Here is an 11,548-nt window from a genome sequence, read left to right on the forward strand (position 1 = left end):
AGGCATACTATAATGTGTTTTATAATAGATTATATTTAAAGGCTTTCTAAATTTTCATTACATATAAATGTATTTCTAAAGATAATTTGAGTGAGTCTGTTGAGGTGATCATGCACATCTTACCACAACAAGCCAAGCATAAATTCAATTAAAGATTATTGTATAATAAAACATTAACATTTTGTAATTATATATTTGTGATATGGTAATAAATTGATAATGACAGTATTTATGTTTTGTCAATGTTCCATCTGATAATGATCCTAATGAAAAGTGCTCCAGCAACCTCTGTTGCTATGGTTACCTCCTCAAGTGAAAGCACTTTCTGTATGAGAGTGTGTGTGTGTGTGTGTGTGTGTGTGTGTGTTTACCAGCAGGAGAAAAAAAACACACTATGACTGCTTTTTAAATATTCTTTTGTGGTTACTGTAAGTTTGTTTGAAAGAATATATAACCGTCTGCTTAACAGTCGAAAATAATCTTCTGCCACTAAACCACTGAGGCGGTTTTGTCGTGGTCCTCACTCAAAGTCTGGTCTGGTCTGCTCTGCAGGGAGTTTGCACGTTGGAAGGTGAGGAACACGGCCATCGAGAGGCGGGATCTGATCCGGAATCCTCTGCCCTTGATGCCGGAGTTCCAGCGCAGCATGCGGTTGCTCGGGCGACGGCCGTCCACGCAACAGTTCATCGACACCATCATCAAGAAATATGGGACGCACATCTTGATCTCAGCCACGCTGGGAGGTGAGTGCTGCCACCGACATATGCACAGCCATCTTATTATCGATTCATATTGAATGCAGACTCAATGTGATAGAGGAACATGGATATTTCATGCAGTCTAACCGTAGTGGTGCGTGCCTAATTTGGCAAAGTGCACATTACAACCAATTAATAGACTAGTTTGCACCAAAATATTGTTTGGTTTTAAGGCACTACAGGTGAATAGGGTAAAAACTTTTAACTAATAGATATCATCCTACTTTCCCCAGTTGATTATTCACTATTAATTGATTGTTTTGTATTATAAGTTTTCTGAAATGTTATGTTTAAGTATGCAACTGAGGCATTATCTAATTAAATATGCAAACAAAATTGCATACGTTTCCAGAACAGTAATATGAAACTTATTATTATTATTATTATTATCATTAATTGTTTGTTTATTTTGACATATTAAAGTACAAAATAAAGTTATTTGTTTTGTTTTGTTTTTTTTTCTCTTTTCATCATCCTGTTAAATTCAAAAATACTGTCAAGAGACAGACAAAAAAAACAATACATATTTATCATGTTTTTAGGAAATAAAATATTGTATAAAGTCAGGCGAATGTTATATGAACAAACCGATGCAAATAGATAAAGTGAAAAAAATATATGAAGTGTATGATGCATGAACAAATGCTTTAAGTAAAATCTTTCAGAATATGAACATGAATAAAACTGTAACATTTGGTGAATAAGTGTTGCTGAGATATTAATTGTAGATAAAGTGCAAAACATAAATAAATAAATGAATGAATAAATACTTAAATGTGTATTTTTGGGGTATTTTATACCCAATATAATACATTCTCAAAATGGAGCAGTGCCTGAAACAACGATGTTTTTCTGTAGTGTCTTGCCTTTAGAGTGGATAAGTCTATTTAAGTTCCTGTCCTAACTATGCTCAGTTTTATGGTTGCTATATCTGTTTCTGTGGTTCGTGAGATTCAGTGCTGTGGAACGTTTGAGAACGAATCATTCTGTTAATGTCTGTAAATGCCAATTCATTATCACATTTCGTGTGTTTGTGCAGGGCAGAACATATCGGTTACATACGTAACCCTCGTTCCCTGAAGGAGGGAACGGAGACGTCACGTCAGTGACTGACGAATTGGGATCTCGCTTAGAGAGACCGTATGAGAGTGTGTGTGTGTGTGTGTGTGTGTGTGTGTGTTTACCAGCAGGAGAAAAAAAACACACTATGACTGCTTTTTAAATATTCTTTTGTGGTTACTGTAAGTTTGTTTGAAAGAATATATAACCGTCTGCTTAACAGTCGAAAATAATCTTCTGCCACTAAACCACTGAGGCGGTTTTGTCGTGGTCCTCACTCAAAGTCTGGTCTGGTCTGCTCTGCAGGGAGTTTGCACGTTGGAAGGTGAGGAACACGGCCATCGAGAGGCGGGATCTGATCCGGAATCCTCTGCCCTTGATGCCGGAGTTCCAGCGCAGCATGCGGTTGCTCGGGCGACGGCCGTCCACGCAACAGTTCATCGACACCATCATCAAGAAATATGGGACGCACATCTTGATCTCAGCCACGCTGGGAGGTGAGTGCTGCCACCGACATATGCACAGCCATCTTATTATCGATTCATATTGAATGCAGACTCAATGTGATAGAGGAACATGGATATTTCATGCAGTCTAACCGTAGTGGTGCGTGCCTAATTTGGCAAAGTGCACATTACAACCAATTAATAGACTAGTTTGCACCAAAATATTGTTTGGTTTTAAGGCACTACAGGTGAATAGGGTAAAAACTTTTAACTAATAGATATCATCCTACTTTCCCCAGTTGATTATTCACTATTAATTGATTGTTTTGTATTATAAGTTTTCTGAAATGTTATGTTTAAGTATGCAACTGAGGCATTATCTAATTAAATATGCAAACAAAATTGCATACGTTTCCAGAACAGTAATATGAAACTTATTATTATTATTATTATTATCATTAATTGTTTGTTTATTTTGACATATTAAAGTACAAAATAAAGTTATTTGTTTTGTTTTGTTTTTTTTTCTCTTTTCATCATCCTGTTAAATTCAAAAATACTGTCAAGAGACAGACAAAAAAAACAATACATATTTATCATGTTTTTAGGAAATAAAATATTGTATAAAGTCAGGCGAATGTTATATGAACAAACCGATGCAAATAGATAAAGTGAAAAAAATATATGAAGTGTATGATGCATGAACAAATGCTTTAAGTAAAATCTTTCAGAATATGAACATGAATAAAACTGTAACATTTGGTGAATAAGTGTTGCTGAGATATTAATTGTAGATAAAGTGCAAAACATAAATAAATAAATGAATGAATAAATACTTAAATGTGTATTTTTGGGGTATTTTATACCCAATATAATACATTCTCAAAATGGAGCAGTGCCTGAAACAACGATGTTTTTCTGTAGTGTCTTGCCTTTAGAGTGGATAAGTCTATTTAAGTTCCTGTCCTAACTATGCTCAGTTTTATGGTTGCTATATCTGTTTCTGTGGTTCGTGAGATTCAGTGCTGTGGAACGTTTGAGAACGAATCATTCTGTTAATGTCTGTAAATGCCAATTCATTATCACATTTCGTGTGTTTGTGCAGGGCAGAACATATCGGTTACATACGTAACCCTCGTTCCCTGAAGGAGGGAACGGAGACGTCACGTCAGTGACTGACGAATTGGGATCTCGCTTAGAGAGACCAATCCTCTTCGAGTGTAAACTAAACAAGCCAATACACATTGGCATGCGATGATTGCATCCAGCTGCCGCTGCTCACAGCGTGAGCATAAAAAGGCAGCTGGTGCAATGCATACCAGGTTTTCGCTGAGGAGCCGAGCTGGTGACCCGGCCGCTCAGCGGTGGTACAGCAGTCGTGGCGACGGGACGGGACGTCTCCGTTCCCTTCGCCAGGGAACGAGGGTTACATATGTAACCAAGACGTTCCCTTTCAGTCGGTCACTCCGAGTCACTGACGAATTGGGATCCCTACCAAAGTTCACTTCCAGTGTTCTGTGCGAGCTGCCTGCACCCCTTTGTGGTGTAGGGTCATGGTCAGGTCATGCTTTTAGGTGCTGTCCATGAACTGGTGAGCTCCTCATGCACCTCCGGGAAGAAAGGCACTGAGAACCAGCACGAGCCACCCCGAGAAACTAATCGTCCAACCTCGAGGGCCCGGGACACGGTGGAAGTCGAGCCCTACCCTCTCGGCGGCCCGGAAAAGCCTAGCCGACATCTCTGGATCCGATTCAGGCCTTCTCATCATCTCGGAGGGCTGCAGCGCAGCCGAATCTTCCTCTCCAGAGAGCTCTCCCTCAGATGCAGTCATCGACATCCGGTCGTCGGAAGGAGCACCGAAGGATACCGCTGGTACGCTCTCTGAAGAGAGCCCAGCGTGTTCCTTTGGTGGCTCAACTGGTTGCAAAGTGCTAGAGGAGCGATGGTCCCCTGAGGGTTGGTTCCCTGAGGGGTTTGCCACCACTCTAAACCTCAGACCACCCGTGCTGCTTCCCGAAGTAGTCCACGACAGGCTGCTGCCAGGACAAACACTAGATCGCGGCAGAGGCAATGGAGCCCCTCCCCCCTGGAGGAAACGGAGCCTGGCCTGCAGCTCTGAGATGGTCATCTTCCCGCAATGGGAACATGACTCATCCGCGAACGCCACCAAAGTGTGTTTAATGCCCAGACACGTGAGGCAGCGATCGTGACCATCACCCGGCGCCAGGTAACGACCGCATCCAGAAATGCACGGGTGAAACGGCATCTTTAAAAAGACGATCCGTCGTCTTTACAAAGACTCACCCGCTTATTGTACTCTTTTAGAGAAATTGGCTCTTCAAGGGAAATGCTCTTTTAAGTGCTGAGATGCACATTGGAAATGGCCGCTTGCAGCATGACAGGGGTTTAGTGCAGCCTGAAGTGCGCAACCCACTTGACACAGGAACGACCACCGCTGAAGCGCTGTCCGCCAACACAAAAAGCTCCCGAGAGTGCGCTAGACTCGTCACACACGAAGCAGTTTGGTAGGAGCAGAACAATGTTGTCGCTCGGCTCCGAAGCGAAAAGCTGGTTTGCGTTGCACCGGCTGCCTTTTTATGCTCACGCTGTGATCAGCGGCAGCTGGATGCAATCACCGCATGCCAATATGCATTGGCTCGTTTAGTTTACACTCGAAGTGGATTGGTCTCTCTAAGCGAGATCCCAATTTGTCGGACGCGACGTGACTTGTAGTGACCGACTGAAAGGGAACAAATATTTTATTCTTTTGCAATTATCTTAATATAATGAATAATGTTCAAATCAAATATGATGTTACCGCCGGCTGCACTGTAGATTCTTCTGGTTGACAACACAGATGGTATTCTGATTCCGGAGTAAGTGAACACTTTGAACTGGTTTTGATGTGTGTATTCTCTGTGTGCTGGTCCTTTACCTTGAGAGAGAAGAGGAGACTGTGAAAAACAAAAACAAAAAAAACTATATATATAGGTGCTTATTGTCTCTATAGTTATGTGTGTCCCAGTGTTATTTTAGTATCATTGAGATACTATTTAGCTTTTGTTAATATGTTAATATTTATTGTAATTTAGTAGTAGTTAATATTTATTTATATTAAAATCGAAATATTATTATGTACATTATATAAATATAAATATTTTATATATATTAATTTATATTTACAATGATTATATGCATGTTTATTTTTGTGAGATTAGAATATTAATTTTAGTCAATTTTAGAGATACCTTTCAGTATTTAATATACAAGTATAGTTCAGTGTTATTTTAGTATCACTGAGATACTATTAAAGTTTAAAAAAATTATTAGTTTTTATTTTTGTTTTGTCTGTGTTAAGAAATGTATTTTATGTTATGTAATTGTAATTTAGTAGTAGTTAATATTTATTTATTATGATAATATTAAAATCTCAATATTATTATATGCATTATATAAATATTGATATTTTATCTATATTAATATATCTTTACAATACATTTTTATTGGTATATTAATTGTTTTTATGAGATTAGAATATTCAATTTAGTCAATTTTAGACATGCCTTTCAGTATTTAATATAAAAGTATAGTTCAGTGTTATTTTAGTATCATTGAGGTACTATTGTTATTATTATTATTGTTGTATTTTCTGTTTTAAGAAATTTAGTTTTAGTTATGTAATTGTAATTTAGTAGTAGTTAATATTTATTTATATTGATGATATTAAAATATAAATGTTATTATACACATTATATAAGCATTAATATTTTAATAATATTTTTAATTTTATATACATTTTAGTAATTTTATTGTGTTTTTCTCATTTATTTTTATTTATTCATTTAAATTTGTATTAATTAATATTTCAGTTTTAGTTTGTTATTTCAAGTACATCAAGGTCAACGAAATGAAAATGTGACGTTTCTTTTTTAATATGTTATTTTATTTCAGTTAATGTTTATTTTATTTAAAATACCAAAAAAGCTTGCACCCAAACTGTTACAATTTAGCTTTACATGATGGCCTACTGATAGCAATAATGATGGTAATAAACACTGCTAATAAATAATGTGAGGTTGTGAATGTTCAAACATGTAAGAGTCTATGTAACTAATTCAAAAGAGCAAGAAAATCCTTTTTTTTCCATGATATCTGCTTGCCAATATGCATTGGCTCGTTTAGTTTACACTCGAAGTGGATTGGTCTCTCTAAGCGAGATCCCAATTTGTCAGTCACCGACGTGACTCGGAGTGACCGACTGAAAGGGAATGGAGTCTGATATCCTTTTTGTCCTTTAAGGGCTCAGTTTCTTATAGATACACAGCTGTCAAGTGTAATTGCTCTGACATTGTCGTTTGGCTTTCACGGGGGAATTTGTATTCAGGGGTTGGAATATTATATCAGTTCTGGCTTAGTGGTTAAACTTGATGCTCTAATTATGGCATAGAGAAATTGGATAGTAAGAGGGAATATGATGCTGGACTGTAAGAACAGAATAAAACCAAATGCAGTGCAGCCAATGGAGGTGCTTATTCTTTCACTGTCTCTATAGTTATGTGTGTCCCAGTGTTATTTTAGTATCATTGAGATACTATTTAGCTTTTGTTAATATTTTCAGTCAAATCTTTTTTTTTGTTTTCTGTTTTCACTTTAATTTGTTCAACTTTAGTCATTTTGTTGTTTTTGTCATTTGTATCTCTAATATATTGTTGTTGTTGTTGTTGTTTATTTATTTTATTTATTTATTTTTATTTTTGTCTAGTTTTATTTATTTTAGTCATTCAAGTTAAGAAACAAAATGAGAAATTCTACATTGGCAACCTATTAAAAGAAAATTAATTTTTAATAAAAAAAAATCAGTTAATTATTATAAATAAATGTCTATAATAATCCGGGTGTGTCCCTGTCATAATTATATTAAATACAATTTAAATAATATATTTAAATGTAGTTTTATGTATTTTCTAAGAAAATTGTTAAACTGTGACATTTCCCTCATTAAAAGTATTTTGCTTGGATCAAAAAACAGTGATATTAACATACATAATGTGATGTGATGGAATGATATCTGCTAGATAAATATTTTTACACTGACTTTCAACTGTGTCATTGAGTTAGTCTCTGTTTCTGGTGGTGCTGAGGGAGATTTTAATGCGCAGTTTTCTGAGAATGAGCTGTACGGCTTCATTCATGGTTTCTCTGTCTCTCATCATGTCTCAGTGTGTCAGTAAATGGCGTTTGCTCTAGGGGTCATAAGACACGATAACAGGCCTGAGGTCAGTGCTCTCAGTGTCAGTCGTGCGTTTTACAGTGTGTCATTATGTTGGCAGATAAACATGAGCGGAGAGCACACACACACACACACACACACACTGCCAAGAGGATGATGCCGTCTGATCCACATTAAAGCCAGCATGTGTGTCAAGCATCTGTGTGCTTCTGTGAAAGTCTCTGAACGCTCTGGCAATCCCACCATGTGGGACTCAGCAGAACACAATGTCTCAGAGTACTAAAGAGACATGAACACACCACTACAACTAGGGAAACACTAGCATCAACATGTTAAAATGCTCCATTATCAATCAATCAAGGGTATATTAGCACTAAACAAAAAAAAAAAACTAAAGCTAAACAAACTGCTACCTAAACCTTAACAAAAACTAAATAGACATAAATAAATATATAAACATTTAAATAATTACATACACAAAATACATTTCAAAAACTGTAACTACAACTAAATGATAACATAATATACAAAATATAAATATAAAATATATATATAAACAATACAATCTATTTCACAATATTTTAATATTTTGACTAAAACATTTAACTAAATTTTTTCAGTTATCCATAGTGACATTCATTCGATATATCTATACACTATTTTTTTTGTTCCTGTTGGTATCTCACCAAATGAATTGTTATACTCAAAACTATTGCATGTTATTAACAGTTGATTAAAATATCATCAGTTAACATGCTTGTTTGTTTGTTTACGCTGACGAATGTGTAACAGTCTTTGGAATTACAAATGGTTTTCGTCCTTAAGTGTTGAGCAGGTCAGCGGCTGTGCTGCTGGGCATTACAGCATTTATTGGTCATTATAACCGTATAGAGTTTATTGCAAAGCAAAGAAAAATGAAATGGCGATTAGACGCAGTGTTCAAGGGAATCCGCGGACACGAAAGCCCTTGCCCTCCGTCACCTACACGATATGACCATAAAACCCAATGGAAAATCGATAGAAGCAATATGCCTGTTCCAGTCCAGAGAACCACAATAAATCACAAACCGCTGTATAATCCAGAGAAACGCAAGGCTAATACCTGAGCGCGCCTCATAATATCTGTGATTACAAACGGTGCGAGACGCTGCTGTTCGGATATCAACGCCGGAGGAGCAGCTGCTTTATAGTGGACAGATGGAGAGCTTGTAATTATACCGCAGCTCAAGGTCAAATTAAGGTTCATTGTTCTTTGTCCGCTGTAGACGTCCTTACATTGATTAATCGGTTGATTAACAGGAAATCTGATTTATTAATGCTGCCTTTAAAGGTTACTCACATTAGCGTCGGGGTGTGCGCCGTGTGCCCTTGTTGTAGCACGTTTCTCTTGAGATTGAACGGTATAGACACAGCCGAAAATAAAGGTCACAGGGATCGAAAGGTTGATGCTAGCAGGTTAATTGACAGTCATGGATGTGCACATAACATTAACATGCCTGCAGAAAGATGAGAGCCAAACAGACAGAAGACATCAGCTTGTGACTGTGGTTTAAGGTTCCAGAACATATGCGACATGAAATCTGTTACAAAACCTGTTTATCTGTCTTCATATGAAGCAACTGTGGCTTCTGAACTGTGTGTGGCATGTTGGGAAACATAAAACCTCAGATTGTGATCGATAAGTTTGGTTAGCATGCAGTATGTTGATACCTATCAGAAATCAAGAAATCGTGAAAAGAAAAGCAGCTAGAATGTCAGTAAATGCATTTAAATTAAGGCACTACTTGGGTTTTGCTTTACAATTTATGACCTTTAACTGATGACATGTGACATTTAAATGACCTTACGTGTTGTTAGGTAATCATAATCCGAGACTGTGTATGTAAATATGCAATAGAAGTGTCCTTTGTGTCACAACATGCATTCAGCGGACAGATACAATTTCTGACAGTTACATCTTTCAATGTATGACTTGCGACTTATGTCTTTCAATTTAAATTGGTTTTCAGTTTTATGTAAATACATTTGGTGATGCTTTTACCCAAATTGCATTTAAGATAGGCATTTATAAGTTCATATGTCTACTGGGAATCAAACCGATTAAATTTAAAATGTGTGTGTGTGTATGTGTATATACAGTGTATATATATATATATATATAAGGCCACTCAAGTGTACTTAAAGAGAGGCATTTAATGACTGTGTTTTAACAGACTTAAGTACTTTTAAAAAGTGCACTTTGTAATAATGTCAAATTATTTAAAATACATGTTCAATCATCTAATCTTTTGGTGTGCTTTTAAGAAATACACATATTTAGTAAATTTAAAATATATTAAATGTGTTGACTAACATACTAAAGCACATGAAAGTTAATATATTTTTACATTTATTAAAATGCAGCTTAATGGCATACAAGTTTCAATAGAAATTATATTTAAGTATATTTTAGTTTACCGTAAATGCTTGTCAGTACATTCAACAGTAATTTAACCATATTTCAAAGACAATAGAAGTAGTTATGAAAGTACACAAAGATGTACTTAAGTCCTGCTGAAATGGCTCAAAATAAAGCACTGTAAAGTTACAACTAATTGCATTTAATAGAAATGTAAACTATAACACATTTGCATTTAATTGCAATTCATATGTTTGAGTGTCTAAAACATTGCATTGAGTTCAAACTTTAAGTATATTATTTCTATAACAAGTGCTCTTTTATTATGTATGCTAAAGTCTTTAACAAGGGAACCCAAGTAAAGTCAATTTCTATACCAACAGTTTTCTATTCAATCTTATTATTTCTATGTCACTGTTGTTGAAATGAAGCTCACAGCTGGTTGGTCAGTAGTTAGTGAAGATCTTGAGATGATCTGCTGATTCAACACTTCTAGTGTGGATACAGTTTAAGACCGCAGATAGTGAATGATTTGGAACGCTCTAGATGGGAAACAGCTCTCGTGATGCTCACGATAAGAGACCGACTCCCTCAGATGTCAGTAGTTTTGCAGTTGATTGTTGAAATGCACAGCACACATAAATATTCAGTGAAAGGTGTTATTTCACAATGTTGAGTAAAATACAAGTATGCTTATAATCAACACTTTTTGTACACAAAAGTACACTGACTATGGCCTCAACAGAATTCATTAGGCAACATTTGTAGCATGCTATATTTTTGGGCTACACTTTATTTAAGGTGCACTTAATACTGTGTAATTATACAATGAAGTAGAGTAATACTATTTAACAACATGTACTTCCTATTGGGTTTGGTTCAGAGTTTGTTCACTGTAATTGTGCATAATTTACTATTATTGCTATAATAAAAACATGTAACAAGGACACTGTAAAATGAAGTGTTACCCATTTTTGTCACATCATCATATTATTATTCGTAGCATGGGTCCACTTATCTCAGAAATGCAGATTGTTAATTTGCATTTTTTACATTACATCTTGTTTAAAATCTACTGACAAAAAGATGTTGGAAGTTCAAGTCAATCACGTTGTTTTGTAGGATACAGTTTCACACACGCTGTGCTCTGGTTTATACTGCACAGTTTGCCAGCTGTAATATGTAGGTCATCCAGCTATTCCATGTATACTATTTTGCATACTATACACAGCACATACACGCTATACTGCAGGAATAGTAAGAGTGCTATGGACAAAATGCGGGATCACAGTTTGCATTCTGCAGATGTTCTTCACAAATGGTTCTTTTCAGAACTGTTCCATTTCAGGTTCTTTGTAGAGCCTTTTTTATGACATCACTGTGAAACCCCCCTTTTGAAGCCTTTATTTTTAAGAGTGTATATAAATAATGTACGGCATACTTGTTACATGTTAAGTGCTGTCAGATTATCGATTGGAAGAGGCGAGTGTTCAGCGCCTTTATAGCCACCGTTTATATCATTATTGTTCCGGTGTAAATGTTTTTAATGTTACATATGTTCATATACCTGTAGTATGTTTATTTACATGTGAATACATTTAACATGAATACATTTGACAACTGATCATATGTAACGGGGGGGGGGGGGGCAGGTTTT

The 11,548-nt window shown here is 36.0% G+C and overlaps 1 protein-coding gene across 1 annotated transcript in view; it reads left to right on the forward strand.

Annotated features, from left to right (window-relative positions):
- Positions 1-625: 625 nt before the first annotated feature.
- Positions 626-11,548, forward strand: part of LOC107597955 (BMP/retinoic acid-inducible neural-specific protein 1-like) — a 35,052-nt gene continuing 24,129 nt past the window's right edge. Inside the window, exons 1-2 of the mRNA XM_016289167.1 lie at positions 626-743; positions 2,102-2,314. Coding sequence (XP_016144653.1) covers positions 626-743; positions 2,102-2,314 — 331 coding nt within the window. The remainder of the gene's footprint in view (positions 744-2,101; positions 2,315-11,548) is intronic.

This window comes from Sinocyclocheilus grahami, unplaced genomic scaffold (genome assembly GCF_001515645.1).
Source record: "Sinocyclocheilus grahami isolate Dianchi unplaced genomic scaffold, SAMN03320097.WGS_v1.1 scaffold241.1, whole genome shotgun sequence".
Taxonomy (NCBI): Eukaryota; Metazoa; Chordata; class Actinopteri; order Cypriniformes; family Cyprinidae; genus Sinocyclocheilus; species Sinocyclocheilus grahami.